The 17,954-nt window shown below is 29.8% G+C and overlaps 2 protein-coding genes across 2 annotated transcripts; both read left to right on the forward strand.

Moving 5' to 3' along the window:
• Positions 1–4,262: 4,262 nt before the first annotated feature.
• Positions 4,263–6,469, forward strand: LOC100808686 (uncharacterized). The gene is made up of 3 exons (XM_006574177.1): positions 4,263–4,343; positions 4,440–5,139; positions 6,438–6,469. The coding sequence occupies exons 1-3, from the start codon at positions 4,263–4,265 to the stop codon at positions 6,467–6,469; spliced, it is 813 nt and encodes a 270-aa protein (XP_006574240.1).
• A 2,161-nt stretch (positions 6,470–8,630) lies between these two features.
• On the forward strand, positions 8,631–11,770 carry LOC100809227 (plasmodesmata-located protein 8). The gene is made up of 3 exons (XM_014775102.3): positions 8,631–9,515; positions 10,720–10,830; positions 11,310–11,770. Exons 1-3 carry the CDS (start codon positions 8,762–8,764, stop codon positions 11,312–11,314), a joined length of 870 nt encoding a protein of 289 aa, XP_014630588.2. The 5' UTR covers positions 8,631–8,761; the 3' UTR covers positions 11,315–11,770.
• Positions 11,771–17,954: the final 6,184 nt, after the last annotated feature.

Genomic DNA, 17,954 nt, shown 5'->3' on the forward strand with positions numbered 1-17,954 from the left:
TAATAAATAATCTCTTCTATTTCTAGTTATAAAATTCTTTTTTCTGAAATTTACTTATTCCTCTTAAGATCATTTTTTTTCATAAATATTTTTACTTAATTATTTTCTCTTAAAAATTAATAAGAAACAATTAACTAAATAAAGAGATAAAAAAATATTAATTTTAAAATAATAATACAAGTAATTTACAGATTTAATCTAATTAATTAGTAACAGAGGAAATATATCTTTTGGTAGTCACCCTAAACAAAATAATACTAGAAGCTAATGACGGCATTTTTTTGAAATGAGAACCACACTGAACCGAAGAGTCAAAAGATAAATTATTTTCGGAAAAGGTGGAATTAATCCAATTAACAAAGCTCATCCTTTGAGATCTATGTTGCATTCCAAGTAGGGTTATTCTTCCACTTCAAGAGGTAGAGTGCAAGATGGAGAAACAGTAGAGCCAACTTATTCATCTCCCTAAGATAGCCTCGATCTTATTTGATGATTGATGAATAATAGGCACTCTGCCTCTGAGAATTGGGGAGACATGCGAGCTAGTGCTAGCTAGTAAAAAAAAGACTCAACAACTTTAACGCATGCAACTTCTTTTAAATTAAATAAAAAGTTGTTTGGAAGGTAACATTTAGGACAAATATGCACATAATATAGTCCTCAAACATTGCAAATTTCAATTCAACCCTTTGATGCACGTTAGTAGTAACTAATAAGTTTATAATTAGGCATTTTTCTCATTTGTTTGTCCTTATTCTATTCGACATCACCAGCTCTTAATTTAGTTTTGGCATACCATTTTTCCACATCAACAATTAGTGGATCTAGTCACCTACACGCATGAATCTGCTTACTATTTCCAAATTTCAATTAATCAGAATTCTAGATAAATTATTAAGTCTGCTTTCATCTAATCAGTTCCAAAGTAGAAGTAAATGGCGTCACACTATTCAACCTTTAATCCACAGTATTAAGCCATCCTTAGAAATCACCCAATATATTAAAATGATAGTTTTTAATAAATTTTAACTCATAATAACAAATGTGTTAAAAAGTATATTATTAATCACTTGTTATTAGTTCATTCTTCACAAATTTGTACATGCCTGAAATATATCTCTACCTTGATATGCCAGGAGCTCAGTATTCTAACTATCATTCAAGAAGTTACGAAACAAAGGCCATGCTTAATACGATAAAAGTGCCATGGAACGTAAGTTATGGACAACAATAAACTTCAGAGTATGAGTATTCAGAATTCAGAAGCTTCCATTCCACCAAAACCAAAATAATAAAAAGGGGAGTGGGTATTCAATGTACTCCCCAAGTCAAATGTAAAATGTGGAAACATGATGTAGCAAAACACAGCCTATACAAATTTTATTTATATAAAAGAAACCATGCAAATAATAAACAGTTTACTCAAATCATTTCTTAGTGGATTTATTTTTTCCTCATTCATACTATTGGGCACATCGTAACATAAAATCATTTCTTTGAATGAGCAATTTTGTAAAATCTCGAGTTCTTCTTGCATAGAACGGTTAAAATTTTAGCTACACTATAAACTTTTTAAATTAATACTCACTCTTTAAATTAATACTCGGTAAATTAATAAATTTTCTAAAATAATAAATTTGTCCGGTCCCGACTTAGGCGAATGTAAAAAATTGAAAAACTCGATAAAATAATAAGATAATAATTTTTCGTGAGATCCCTTTATAATTTTTGGTCCCAAGAAAATCATAAATTAATAATTCATAGAAACTGAAAAAAAATATATTATACTCTATGAAATACATGTATGCCAAACTTGCTTAAGAATACATTGAACACATTTATTCCTCTTATTTACATTTATTGTACTTCAAAAGTCATTATTGATGTATTTCAAAAGTCATTATTGATTTTCAATACATATGAACACACAATAGTTGCTAATTTACATTGAGTCCCAATGTTCGCTGCAATGTAATTCTAAGAGACATAGACTAATTTGCTTTTTTGTTTGGTATGTACAGTATAATTACTTAAAAACTCTTTAAATTAATAATTATTAATTTATCGATAAATTAATAACTCTCTAAATTAATAAATTTCTCCGATCCTGACATTATTAATTTATAGAGTTTTAACTGTATTGGGGGTTTATATGGTTGGTTTGGTGGTTGGGAATGGACTTAAGGGTGAAGAGAGAAAGGGGAAGAAAGAGGTGGCAGGTTTGAATCTCTCCTATTGATATTTTTAACAAAACTAACATTTGTAAATTGATATTTTTAACAAAACTAACAAACTAACATTTGTAGATGAAAAAAATTTACCTATTAGCAAAAGCAGAAAATTGATATTTTTCAATTCATTTATTAGAACCTGCAATATTAAGCTGCACCAACTGTTTTTTGCTTGTTAAAAAGGTACTTTTTCAATGGATACAAGTTTATCCAAATGGGCAGTAAGCCACTAAGATAGACATATAACTGCGGTAATTAACATTCTGGAATTTGCCATCTTTATTCTAGTTTAATATCAAATGGGAAAAACTCTCTTGGCAGTAGAGTGTCTCTTAACAAAGACTATGGAATGGGATTGCTGACTAATCAAATATTGGGGACAAAACCAATAACACAGAACATAACTTGTGAAATCATCTCCTGGTTCTATATGATTGAACATTTGAACTTGCTTTCCATTAATTCAATTGTAATATGTTTGGTTCAGCTTAAATTTTGGGAAACATTTTTTTCTCTCTCAAGAAGTTAGCATAAGTGTGCAGTTATTTCTTCAAAATAAACAGAATCAACCTTATGAACAATTTTCTAATAGTTTTGACAATAACTTGAGATGTATTTTCTCATATAAGTGCTATATTTTCGGCAATAATTGGCCCAGCAGTTCCAACAAAATCAAGTGATTCACAGCTACACATAGTTTTGTCTACAAATAGTAAGTACATAATATGTCTGGAAAAATACTTTTTACTTACTGTGTTATCACAATTTGTAATTAATCTCTGGCCATAACTTGCAAGCATGAATTTTATTATGGCGATTTGTTTCACCAATTCATCATCATTCTGAACTCTGAAGAAATAAACTTCAGAGTTATATGCATCGCTAATCAAATCACCCAAGTATCAATCCACTTATCTCTAGAAAGATCAGTCCTTGTAGAAATGTGGATGGATAGAGGGAATTTGTTAAAGATTCTAAGGAAATTTCTAGAACTACAAATGTTTCGAGGTCCCTAGTATACAAAAGGAAGTTTTGAAAAGATTCTAAGGAAACAATCTTCAATGAAGAAGAACAAATTTCGAGTAGGAAGTTTTGTCACAACTCTACATGTGTTAGCAAACTTCTTTGTAACATTGGCAATTTCTAGAACTACAAATGGAAGAAATTTGATCCTCTCAATCAAAGATTGCGTCTTTTGGTCCCAAAAAAGATTCATGAATATCAAAACATAGCTCAGATCCCTTGTATGGTGCTGAGAAAAGGCTTCCAAATGCAAATAGTGAGGCCTATTCATATCTAGAGTCCTAAATACATCTCTCTTTTTCCTAAAATATGATTTCTTATGTTGCTCATTGGGTTGAAATGGATCTGACGTGTCATATTTATGACCACCTTGGTGGTAGTTGAAAATATATTTTTGTAATTGCATAATATTTTACTTTTTTAGTTTTTAAAATAGGATTTAGTAAATAAGTTGATTTCTTATATTTTAGGAGTAAGACAATTTTAATGGATTAGCCTAGTCAATAAGTGGTTCATATCTTTAAGGAGCAAGTTAGTTTTAATATTCTGTTTTGCTAATATCTTGTTATCTAATTAGTTTATCTTTTGCTATTTATTGTATCGCTGCTGAGAACAATTTGAATGAGAATAAAATAATTATATTTCCTCCACATACGTATTATTCCTCTTCTCTCCTCTGTTTTTTATAATTTCCTCCATAAAATCAACAATTGGTATCGAGAGCCTTATTCTTACGGGACTTGTACCATGGAAGGTGAAGTAAGTTTTTCCCACATAACTCTTCCAATCTTTGATGGAGAGAATTATGATCTTTGGGAAGTGAAAATGCAATCCTACACGGAGTCTTTGGATTTGTAGGATGCTGTGGAAGAGGATTATGAAATATATCCGCTGCTTGAAAATCCCACCATGGCCCAAATTAAAAATCACAAGGAAAGAAAGATGAAGAAGACAAAGGCGAGGTCATGTTTGTTCACTGGTGTTTCACAAATGATATTCATCAGAATCATGACTCTTAAATCACCCAAAGCAATTTGGGATTATCTGAAAGAGGAATACGCTGGAGATGATAGAATACGAAGCATGCAAGTGCTGAATTTAAGGAGAGAATTTGAGCTTCAAAGGATGGAAGAGTAAGAGACAATCAAAGAATACTCAAACAAATTGTTGGGTATTGCCAACAAGATAAAGTTGTTGGGAAGTGATTTTGCTGATTCGAGAATTGTAGAGAAAATTTTGGTAACGGTGCCGGAGAGGTATGAAGCATCTATAGCTTCATTGGAGAACACAAAGGATCTGCCGAAAATCACATTGGCAGAAGTGCTACATGCCCTGCAAGCTCAAGAGCAGCGAAGGTTGATGAGGCAAGATCGTGTTGTCGAAGGTGCTTTGCCTGTCAAACATCATGAAGTTGATGAAAACAAAAATGATTTTTTCAAGAAGAATCAACCAGCAAGCAGCGAAAATAGTGCAAACAACCAAAACAAAGGCAAGAATAAAAAGAAAAATTATCCACCTTGTCAGCATTGCAGAAAATTGGGTCACCCACCATACAAATGTTGGAAACAGCCAGACGCAAAGTGCAACAAGTGCAATCAGCTTGGACACGAAGCTATAATTTGTAAAAACAAATTTCAGCAGCAAGAAGCTGATGCCCAAGTTGTTGAGCAAGAGGAAGAAGATTATATTTTTGCTGCAACATGTTATTCGATGAGGAGTAGTTCTAAATGTTGGTTGATTGATAGTGGTTGTACGAACCACATGACATATGATAAGATTCTATTCAAGGATTTGAAGCCAACTAATGTCTCAAAGGTTAGAATTGGGAATGGTGGCTATATTCCAATAAAAGGAAAAGGAACTGTTGCAATTTCAACATGTTCAGGTATCAAATTAATATTAGATGTTCTTTATGTACCTAACATTGATCAAAACTTGCTAAGTGTAGGTCAGTTGATTAAAAAGGGATTTAAAGTGTCCTTTGAACATCAACATTGCTTTATCTATGACATTTTTGGCCGGGAAGTTCTAAGGGTTAAAATGAAAGGTAAAAGCTTTTCATTTGATCCAGCAGAGGAGGAGCATACAACCTATTTCACTCAAGTCACACCCATGGAATTCAAGCACAAGAGACTTGGTCATTGCCATCTTGAAAGAATGCTAAACATGAAAAAAAGGAAATATGCAAAAGAAAATTTGAAGAAGTTTCAAATGGAGGAATGCAAATCTGTTAGCACACCAATGAATCAAAAGGAGAAGTTCAGCAAAGAAGAAAGTGTTGATAACATTGATGAAGGATATTATGGGAGCTTGATTGGATGTCTAATGTATCTCACTACAACAAGACCAAACATTCTATTTGCTCAAAAGAACAAAACTGAAATTTTTGTTGACAATCAAGTAGCCATTGCTATTGCAAACAATTCCGTGTGTCATGGGAAGACTAAACATTTCAACATCAAAGTCTATTATTTGATAAAGATGCAACAAAGTGGAGAAGTGAATTTAATTTATTACAAGTCTAAATATCAACTGGCTGACATGTTTACAAAGTCACTACCTATCAACAAACTTGAACTCAAAGAATTGGAGTTTGTAGTTCCAAAAGCAAGGAGGAGTATTGAAGATATACTTTTGTAACTGCATAATATTTTATTTTTTTAGTTTTTAAAATAGGATTTAGTAAATAAGTTGATTTCCTATATTTTAGGAGTAAGACAGTTTTAATGGATTAGCCTAGTCAATAAGTGATTCCTATCTTTAAGGAGCAAGTTAGTTTTAATATTCTGTTTTGCTAATATTTTGTTATCTAATTAGTTTATCTTTTGCTATTTATTGTATCGCTGCTGAGAACAATTTGAATGAGAATAGAATAATTCTATTTCCTCCGTATACGTATTGTCCTAAATACATCTCTCTTTTTCCTAAAATATGATTTCTTATGTTGTTCATTGGGTTGAAATGGATCTCACGTGCCATATTTATGACCACCTTGGTGGTAAGTCCACACCATTGTTCTGCAATCTTTTGTGATAGCATATTTTTTTTACTCATAGGAATTGAAGTCAAGTACTAGGGGATTTACAACAACTCACGCATGCTAGTTAACGCCTTAACCAACTAAGCTAGATCCTCTTGGTTTTAGTGATAGCATATATTCATGTTTTATTGTTTCTGTTCTAGTAACAGAAAACCTCCAGCAGCTGACGGCCTAGAGAGTATCTATGACTGGAGCATTCAAATAATGTGTTCTCCCCACTTTTCAGATTTGAGGGGATTTTAAACTCGATTGAGTTGGTTGATGTTTATTCGAATTAATTATGGGAATCTCCTGCCATCATGGATTTTATCTTTTTAACTGTCAAATCTTTAGATAACTGTTAGTGTACTTGCTCATGATCCAAGGTCCCAAAAGGCATTAGAAAATGAATCTAATATATGATGATGAGTCGGTCTTAAACCACAAATCTATAATGCATATAGCTCGGCCCAAAATCGGAGGTATAGTTTCATTAATATGACAAGACATATAAGTTTAGCAGCTTAAAATTGCTCCTCTTCCTCCTTTCTGGCCAATCAAATATAGAGAGAACACAGACTAATTTTTCACTCCGTAAAGAAAACTGTTATATGCAGATAAAGACCAAAATGAATTTTTACTAGATTTTGTAGATTCTGTCTTGATCTTGATGTTATCAAGACAGGGACATAATATACATCTAGAACTGCTTCCAGTCTTCTTTACCAGCGAATTCAATAGGAAAAACACTCACAATCTACACAAGACTGACAAAACCACTGACCTTTCCATCTTGAATGAGCTTAAACACATGATTAAAAACAGAAATACTAATTTCATTTGGACAGCTTCCTAGAGCAACAGCATGTGGTCATCCAGAATTAGAGGAACAATCAGTGTTTGATTATAAGATTATTCAATATTCATGCCCTTAAAATAGTATTCTTGAATTCTGAAAGTTGGTGGTTGAACCAATGAACCCTCTGTGGGGCACACACCACTTGAATTTCTCCCTTGAGGCCAATGCTTGGCTGGAAAATTGAAGGGTATGTGATTCCCAAGTTTTGGACAATCTAGTGAAAGGGGAGTTATGTGTTAAAGTGTTAAACTATTCAAAATGTTCAAATCTATATATGAAGTTGTTTTGTGATGTGAACTGATAAATGCACTTGCTTTGTTTTCATCATAAATTACAGAAAGTATGTGACTTTTCTCACAAATTCAAGTGATAAGAACCAAATAGTTCTCTAGTTTGTAATTCACACTTTATCAAACACAATCTTTTTCTGTTTCTGAAGCAAAATATGAAATATCCATCAGCAATAACCAACCAAGACCAACCTTTTTAAGTAAAAATTGATATTATTACTAATGCCAGTTGAATACCAATAACATTTCTCATGAGATTTGTTCCATTTATCAATAACTTACTTAATTTAGAAAGAGAAAGAAAAGGAAATTAGAGAAAACTCTGTTCCAAGAGATGGCAGGTAAATTGAGAAAGTTAAAAACTATGAAGAGATAAAGTATAACTTAATTGATAAAACAATAGTAGATATTAAATTATCAAAATATGGTAATACATATTTTACTCAGAATGATTGAAAAATTCTAGATAATGTTGGGAATAACTCATCCTAATAATCAACCTTCATATATTTATCAGAAAACTCAGGAGAGATGCAAGTACTGCCCATGATGAGGCCAAAGCTCATAGAGCTCAAAGAACAAGAGAGGACTACCATGAAAATATGACATTGTATCGATATGATAAAAGATAATGAATGATTACAAAGATGTGTCTATTCATACTAGTGATGAGTGTCTAACAAATTAATTGTGATCAAAGTAACACTGAACAATATTCTTTTATTTTTTCTAATGTTCTTTTGAGTATCTTCAAATATATGATGACATGGTTCACCTATGTCAATGAATCAAAGGGGATTTTACAGTTTGAAGAGAAAGTGAAGAGAATATATTCTTTTTATTCTTTCTCTAAAGATAATAGCTGAAATTTCTTATTGTAATTAAGAACTTTAAGCAGTGGGAGTCATAAATCATAGAGGAAGCACTTTATTATGTACTTTTGAATTAGGATGTCAGAAACCAGAGGTGATTAATAAAGTAAATTTGGCTAACTCTTAACTTTAATGTTACTTGGGTGAGTTGGTTCACAATTTGATCCATAGGCAAATAAAATTGATATTATATTGAAGTAAAGTGCTCTTAAAAGTATATGCTATGTTCAATTTGAGGTTAATTTGTTATTTTAAAATAATGTAGTTCCAAGTATATAAAGTTCATGTAAAGTAAATCTGGATGAGTATTCAAATATATCATTTAACACCATAAGACATTACTACAAAAAAAAGGTATCACGTGAGAAACGACCAAAAAAGCAGCCACCACCTCACTTTGATAATGTCATAACTCATAGCAATGAAAGAAAGTTAAGTTCATATTGAGAGCAAACAAGGAAAGAAAAATGTTCATAACCCTTCAATTAGTCTCAACTAATAGAATCATTTTAGCTTTGAAACTCTCATATCTTGTATTTCTCTTTTCTTCAATTCCAAAAGCCAAAGGCTACACTACTAGAGCTCATATCTTCATCTATGCTGGCTGCTCTCAAGAAAAATACCAACCAAACACACCCTTTGAAGCCAACCTTAATTCCTTTCTGTCTTCAGTTTCTGGCTCTTCTTCTGACACTTCTTACAATAGCTTTGCCATTGGAAATGGAAGCTCATCACCACCAGAAGGGTCCATATATGGTTTATACCAATGCAGGGCTGATTTGAGGCCAAATGAGTGCTCAAAATGTGTTAAAAGTTGTGTTGACCAAATAGGCTTGATTTGTCCCTTGGCTTTTGGAGCATCTTTGCAACTTGAAGGCTGTTACATAAGATATGAGCATGTTGATTTCCTTGGCAAGCCTGACACAAGTCTTTGGTACAAGAGGTGCAGTAAAGCAGTGGCAAATGATGCCGAGTTCTTCCGGCGAAGAGATGATGTTCTTGCTGATTTGCAAGTAGCTAATGGATTTGGAGTCAGCACTTCAGGTTTTGTTGAAGGGTTTGCACTGTGTTTGGGGGACTTGTCTATGGCTGATTGCTCCTCTTGCCTTCAAGAAGCCGTGGGAAAGCTTAGGAGTATATGTGGATCAGCAGCTTCAGCTGATGTGTTCTTGGCACAGTGTTATGCTCGGTATTGGGAAGCTGGCTACTATGATGAAGCAGGTCCATTTGATTTCTAATTCTTATTTTTTCACTAGAATATAGCGATTGAAAAATTGAAGCATGTTCTTATCTAAAGGCACCAAATTCTACCTATTATTTCTTTTCCATTTTGAAGTGTAGCCACTAATTAGTTTATAGCTAATTCAATTACATTAAGAAGCTAGATGAGAGAGAATAACAGGGTAAAATGAATTGAACTTCTTCCATAAATTATAATTAACTTACACCTCAGTTTTGAGAAGTTAGATGAGAGAATTTTTATAAAAGTTGAGTGTAAGCTGATTTTAACTAATGAAAGAAGCTAAATATATTTTACCTACCTTTTTTTTTCTCTTATAAATATTTATATAAAAATTTATACAAATAGGACCTAAATGTTCTTCGCATTGAGAATTTGTTAAAGGAAAATTTGAGAATGACTAAAGTGATTCAATAATTCTTGGGGGGAGAGGAGAAAGAGAAGGAATTTGCAATTACTTTGAAGTTTAAAATATGATTGGAATTACTTAAAGAAACTTTGTGCCATTAACCACCACTCTGTTCAAAAGTGAAGTTAAAATGGAGTTGAGAAAAATGCAGGATGCAGCTAGTAGTACCTAACAAATTGTCAAATGCAACGGTCAACTTGTATTCTTTTAATGAAGCAAAGTGTGTACTTTTATGCTTTATATTGGAAAATGCACACTGCAAATCCCGTCTTCTTTTACTTTCTTTAATTTTATTACTATAGGTTAAATCTCTGAACACACGTTATTTTGTTCTCTATCTTTGCTTATTGGTGTATCAGTTCACTAGAGAACCTCACCATTACTTTTTTTTTTTTCCTTTCTCCTAGTGTCATAATTTCGCATAAAGCTAAATTTCAGTATTGAAGATACGATAATATGGAATCCAATGACAATCTTTTGATCTCAGGCACTGTAAAGTTTCAGATTCTTCCACCAATTTCCTAAACTAATTAATGCTTTTGATCATTGAAATGCAGAATTTTCATTTTATTGCCTTACAAATTAAAAAGGTTGTCTTCAAAATTCGATTATAAAGTGCAGAAAGCAATTTTTTTTTTATATCAAACATCATTGGCGTAGTCTTGTGAGATTATAATAGCCTTATTATATATCTTTGTAAATCTTCATGCACAGTATTTAGTTTACCAATAGTTCTGATCATTGCTTTTCGCCAATTAATTTTGCGTTTTGTGCAGAATCTTCCAAAGACGATGATCAAGTGGGGAAATCAGTTGCCATTATTGTGGGAATACTAGCAGGTCTAGCCATTCTTGTTGTTATTCTCTCAATCTGCAAAAGAGCAATGGGTAACCATTTAATTTCTTAATCCCATAATGCTTATAATGTTGGTTTTAATTTACAAACACTTATTTTTACACAGACAACATCCAATAGAAATCTATCTTATCACCACACTCTATTAAGAAAGATTTTTTTTATCGGGTAAGAATTAAAGTAAAGACAGATTTATGAGTTTATAATGTTCATGGATTATTAATAAAGAATTTAATAGTAATATATCATTAGTGATTTTTTTTTATACTTTTTAACCAATAAAAGATTATAATTATTTTAATTTTTAAGATAGGTATTGTGAAACTCTAACAATTATTATATATAGATAGAATATATATAATGATGAGATAAATTGATTAAATATTCTTATTTTATATATATATATATATATATATATATATATATATATATGAAAACTGTATAGTAAAATGAATCCATTGATGAAATGATTCTATGCTAATGATGATCAAATTTTCTGAATAACATGCAGGTTAAAAAAATGTGGACGTGGGGGTTACACACAAAGCAAGAAGGGGGGGGGGGTGGGGGTGTAATCATTTCAAAATGTCTGCAAATGTTTGTTTAAATTTTATGAAAGTGCTGCTTCCACTTTTGTGCTATCATTATCATTATTAATTTACTATGTTTTTCAGAAGGTGGATGTTATCTTCTGGCTTATAAAGTGGAAATCTCATATCCATCAACTTCAAAAAGGCTGCCAAATCACTTGCTGTCGTGATCTCAAAACAAAAAACAGATAATTTTTTTTTTTTATAAAAATAAACTTCAAAAAGTATAGTGTGCATTTCTTTCTTAATTGGCTAATCTGTGTGGTTAAGTGCTCTTCTTAAAGGGCAATCTAGATTGTTGAGTTTCAACTAACTTCTCTATGGAGTGAAAAGCTTCCCTATTAGAAATGACAAATTGGGCCGATTCACAAATGTTATAAGAAACAAATCATCTATGTTGTTAATGCGAGTAAAACTAATAAGCTTGTCAAATTTTCTAATAGAGATAGGCATTAGCAAAATACTTCACATTAATAATATGATTAAAAAAAACAAACAAACCATAAGCTAAAAGCCTAAAACTCATACATGTGAAAATTCAAGATTTTCATTATTTTAACATAGATGCTTGAATATAACATGTTGCATCAGGTGGCATACGAAATTGAGTCATTGACAAACTCTCAAGCACCATTATAATGGTGATAGAGTATCTTAAAAAGAGAAATGCTATATATTTCCTCTTATAATATTTCTTAATTAATTCTTCTAATATCTTATAAAAAAAATACTAAATGAAGAATTATGAAGCTTAACATTCGACCGATTTAAATTAGCTTTCGATCTTTTATTTGATTTTATTGCTTGAGTTAGCAATATTAAGCCTTTTAAATCACGTAATAATAATAAAAAGGAAACATTTTTTTCCTAATTAAGTGATAGATGTTTTTTTAATGGTTGATATGTCTTCATGGTCTCGCTTTGGTTTTAGGCATCTGCTTGGGGCACCCAGAGTTTTTTTTAGGGCACCCAGAGTTTTTTTTAGGGCACCCAGTTGATTTTTAAAATGTCGATCAGTATTTTCGATTATGAATAGTAGATTTTGATTTTCATTTTTGCAGCACCTTTTGTTTTCGTAAAATCTCATTCCCTCAATGTAATTTGCTTCTATTAGCTTCTGGTATCCTCCTATTTTGAGCATTTGTTGTCTCGGGCGGTGTATGTGTGTTATTTATGAATATAGGTGAAGTTGGATGATTTTTCATTGTCGGAGAAAAAAAGGTGCATAATTTTTTTTAAAAAAAAAACATACGGATTGCTAATTCATATGGCCTTACAGATTGTTAATCCGTATGTTTCATACGGATTGTTAATTCGTAGGAATTTTTTTAAAAAATAAAATTGTAAATATATTTTTTTAAATTTGTTTGGTAGTGTAATTTTTTTGTAATAGTTTTAGCAATTTTATAAATAAGGATTTTAAATTTTAATTTCTTTTAAAAAATTAAAAAATTTTAAAAAAACTCATACGGATTGATGATCTATATGAGTCATATGAATTGTCAATCCGTATGACTCATACGGATAAACAATCCGTATGAGTTTTTTTTTTAATTTTTATTATTTAAAAAAATTTAAAAAAATTCATACGGATTATTGATTCATGTCAATCCATATGACTCATACGGATCATCAATCCGTATAAGTTTTTAAAAAAATCATACAAATTGATGATCCATATGAATCATATGGATTGACAATCCATATGACTCATATGAATCAACAATTCCTATGATTTTTTTAAATAATAAAAAATTAAAAAAACCTCATATGGATTGTTGATCCATATGAGTTTTAAAAAAAGAACTCATACGGATTACCAATTCGTATGAGTCATACGGATCGTCGATCCGTATTTAAAGAAAAGGTGAAGGACATTTTAGCCATTTCATCTATGTTGCTGGGTGTCCCAGCAAAAATATTGGGTGCTCAAAGCAACTGCCTTAGGGGCTTTCACATTCTCAATTAGTCTTATTTTAAGAAAATTCAGGCAGTTACTAAATGCACTTCCTATTTTACTAAATGTACCTCTTATGCATTTTTTTTGCTCTATATTACTACTTTCCAAAACGTAATGTGAATAAGGAGAAGGGGTGGGGTTGGGTTAGGCTTGCAAGATATGATGAAATCCGATATAGGTGATCAAAAAATCCCGATTGGGGTCGTGTATAAGACAACAATGACAAGTGGGTCGTGCATGGTAGTCATTACAACAACACTTACTGTGAGGACACAGAGCATAGGAACTCAATCTCTTCTTCAATTATTCCCATGTCGATAATGTAAAGGAACAACAGGGCATGGTGGCAATGTTGATGGTGGAGTGGTACCTCAAGGTGGTGTATTGCAAGGAGGGATTCAAAAAATCTAAAGACATAATAGGAAGTGATTTTGATGAAGCGGAAGGGGTATATTCAGATCTTGGCAACAAATTGTCGATATAGAAGGGGTAGAGTATGGGCTGACATGTGTGGTAGTGGAGGGGCGCATAAGGGAGGATTAAGATTGAGGGAAAGTACTTTATTGAAGTATAGAGGGTAGACATCAGACAATGACATTTAGGGAGTCTTGCTTTGTGTTTCTCTTGACAAACTCATACAACTCATATTTTTTCTTTTAGAAAATAAATTATAAAACATGTTATAATACTTCCCAAAATTAGTTTTCGGTTGCATTAAAATTTTAACACTTTCCAAAAGGGGTAATTTTTTTTAAAAAGATAAACAAAAAGAACATAAAGGATGTGTGTTTAGAAAACAAGGATGTGTGTTTAGCAATTGTTAGATTCCATAGTTTTGGGTGAGCATATAATCTAAGAGAATAACTATTCTCACTACCTAAATTGCTAATGACACTACCAGCCATAACAATGTTACCATTTTACCCTTGTTCCTTTTCCTACACCCCCAACTCTTCTCCCTTCCTCTCCCACTTTCCCAACAAACCCAACCCTTCTCCTTTCCTTTCTCTTTTCCCCATTACTTGTATAATAAAATTATGATTCCGTTGTTAAATAGTTTTTTCACCCTCATTTTCGTTTTGATTTATGTCAGGGGACAAATTTGGAATACCACAAAAAGGTACTCACATAGTCACATGGATAGTGTCAATAGAAAAAGTAGGTAGTGACGTACAATAGCAATTCTTGTAATCTAACTCTAACTTTGTGTCCATAAGAAGAAAAAAGGGACATTTTTAGAGATACAAACCAAGTAGTAGGTGACCGAGTCAGGAAAGTTACTAAAAGGGTAATTCTTTTTTGTAATTTTATCAAATAGGGACAAATTTTAGATTAATAATAAAATATGAATAAGTCATAAGATATGTTACCATTTCTAACACTAAAGTCATAACTGAAATCGTAAAAAAAGTCAATGACTTTTGATTTTATTTATTTTCATGTGAAGTCGTAAATTGGTTTACAATTTCAAAGATTTTTAATTTTTCTTAAAAAAATATTTAATTGAAGTCATAACCTAATTTACACTTCAAAATCGTCCTTATTTTTTTTAAGTATTAAATAAAAAATTAAAAAATTGATAAAAAAAATACAACTTCAAAGTCACTCGGCAAGATTTTTATTTTTTTATATTTAAATTTAGGATTTCGAAGTTGTAAATTTAAATCTTATGTTTATATTATTAAATATTAAATAAAAAATAATCCTATGAAAAATATTAAATTAAACAATATAAAAATATAGAAAAATAATATAAAAATATACAAAATATTAAATAAAATTATAAATTAAAACTAATTTAAGGTGGTTAAAAATTAATATAAAAATTAAAAAATTAAATTAGTTTTAATTTTTAATTTCTAGCATTTTTGTTTCAATGTTTTTAATATTTTTGTTACTAATATTAACAAATATGATTAACTTGAAATTTATTAATTAATATTAAGTTATTCTGAAAAAAAATAGTTAATTTTTAAAGTTATCATTAAGTAAATTAATAATTTTGTATATTATTAATGAGATGGACAAACCAATTCTAAATAGGCCTAAGAAATAATAATTGTATAAAACTAAAATATATGATCGTAGTAATTGTACATAGAAACAAGTTGATGACTAAAATTGCTTCTACTTTTCAATTTTATGTTTATATTTAATTTGTATTACTCATTTTATATTAATGTATTATGTTATTTTTATTTTATCAACTACTTTTATTACCAAATTATTTTCTATTTTTAATATTAAAATAATTTAGCAAATAAAATTAATTAATAATATTGTACAAAATTATTAATTTACTTAATGATAAAAATAAAAATTAATTAATAATACTGTATGATATTATTAATTTACTTAATGATAACATTAAAAATTAATTAAAAGATATTTAAAAACAATTTAGTATTATTTAATAATTTTTAAGTCAATATTATTTGTTAATATTATTAACAAAAATATTTTAAAAAATTGAAACAAAAATGCTAGAAATTTAAAATTAAAACTAATTTAAAGTTGTTTAAAATTAATTTTTTTTAAAAAGCTGATTTTGAAGTGATAAATTGAATTACGAGTTCCACTAAATATTTTTTAAAAATATTAAAAACTTTTGAAGTTGTAAATCAATTTATAACTTCACATAAAAAGTAAAAAAAAAAATCTAAAAATTGTTGACTTTTTTGTGACTTTTGTAAAAAAAATAAAATAAAGTCGTGTCATTTCTTACGATTTCATTATTAGAATTCATAACACACCCTTTGATTTATCTCTATTTAAGTATTAATTGAAAATTTACCTTCATTGTGATAAATTAAAAAAAAAAATCTCCTTTTGGTAATTTTCCCTGACTGACTCCATGGCTTTTCTTTTTCTGTGGATTTGAAATTTTCAAGAACTAGAGTTTTCAAATTATTCTAGCTAGAAAGGCAATGTCAGAGTCTCATAGACTTTAAGAAAAGTTGAACTAAGTGTAAGTACCGAAAGTCATACATGATTACATAAGTTGCTTAATTTAAAGAAACTTGAGCGTTACAATATGTTGACAAAAAAATTTCTCTTAAAAGACTAATAAGATTAAGCTTGTCTTTATATCAACGCAAGTGAATTTTTTTCCCCTGACATATATTCAAGGGGTTCACCTCTCAAAAAAATAAAAATATTCAAGGGGTTCAAGACCCATTACATCTTGATAACTTCTAATTAACAAAGCCCATTGACACAAGCTTCTCTTATAAGAATTAGGGTATATTTTAAGTCATCTGCAAACTCATCCAATACACAATATTTTATAATTTATAATTATTTTAACAGTTAATTATGAGTAATAATTCTTTTAAGTTAATACATTTTGCATAATGCACCCTCTTGCTTTGATAGCTGACCTTGAACTTTCAGTCTAGCCTTATCCTCTTAAGGACAGTATTCTCATTTAGGCCATCTTTATTATGAGCCACTTAAGTCATATACGCCTCGGTTATTAAGATTGGTTAATGGTTAAGTATTTGTTGTTAATTGTCATGCAACGAGAAAAAAACACACACACAAATAGACCAATGAGAAAGGAATAACACTCTTTCAATAAAACAACCATAAACCATCTTCAAATTAATCGATCCCTGGCGATTTTTCTTGACCGAAACAAATAATATATTATATTTAGATATTTTTAATTTAAATTTAATTATATTGTAATATATAAAAAATTAATTATATTGTAAATAGTGTCTTAACTTTAGTTTTATGTCTTTAAATTTTTGTTATTTAATTATACATAATATTGAAATCGTAATTTTTTGTTAAAATATCGTGTCAAATTGTTAATTAGTTCGCGACTTCATTATTATTTGGGACATAATTAAAATAAACATATTTTTAGAAAAATAGTCTTGTCTAAGTATTGTATTGAAGACGAGCATTGCTGTAACAAAAAAAAAAAAAAAAAAGAGAAGAAGCAGCGAGCAATTACAATTAATTAGTAACATAGTTTTGCTAATAATATATTCCATAAATAAGTTTCATTTGCTTTGTTATACATATACCTATATCCTATATATAAAAAATGTTTTATAAAAAAAAATTCCACCCCAAATATCAAATAATTTATAATAATTCACCTATTTTATTTCATCAGTTGAATCATTTTAAATTTTTTAATATCATTTATACCCTTACTGGCTTGTCTTGAATAAATTGTATTTATTAAATTATTCTTAAGATTCTGACGGATAATTTTTTTTATTAGGTTGTTGTTATTTCATGGTATATTGAATAATCAAACGGACCCACCAATAATAACAATATAAGAATGTCCGTTGTGTGATTTGGTTTTATTTTTGATTAAAAAGTAATCCAAACCAAATATAAAAATTATACGTAGTTCGGTTTAAATTTAATATCAAATCCAAATCAAATTAAATTAGTGTAAGTTTTATAATAAAAATTTGACAAATATTTATCATTTAAATCAAACATATCCGAAAAACATCATCTAAAAAAAGAAGTGTAAGTTTTTTCGTATATATAATACTAAGGTTATGTTTAACAAGATATTTTAACTAATTTTTATTTTTGTTGACTGATTGAAAAACTTGTTTCACTTTTTGGTAAA

Source organism: Glycine max, chromosome 1 (assembly GCF_000004515.6).
Source record: "Glycine max cultivar Williams 82 chromosome 1, Glycine_max_v4.0, whole genome shotgun sequence".
Classification (NCBI taxonomy): Eukaryota; Viridiplantae; Streptophyta; class Magnoliopsida; order Fabales; family Fabaceae; genus Glycine; species Glycine max.

Coding starts and splice junctions, on each gene's coding strand:
- LOC100809227 (XM_014775102.3), top strand. CDS start 8,762: ATGTTCATAACCCTTCAATTAGTCTCAACTAATAGAATCATTTTAGCT. Junction 9,516..10,719: donor TGGCTACTATGATGAAGCAG/GTCCATTTGATT, acceptor CGTTTTGTGCAG/AATCTTCCAAAGACGATGAT.
- LOC100808686 (XM_006574177.1), top strand. CDS start 4,263: ATGACTCTTAAATCACCCAAAGCAATTTGGGATTATCTGAAAGAGGAA. Junction 4,344..4,439: donor ATAGAATACGAAGCATGCAA/GTGCTGAATTTA, acceptor ATTGCCAACAAG/ATAAAGTTGTTGGGAAGTGA. Junction 5,140..6,437: donor TGCAATTTCAACATGTTCAG/GTATCAAATTAA, acceptor TTTCTGTTCTAG/TAACAGAAAACCTCCAGCAG.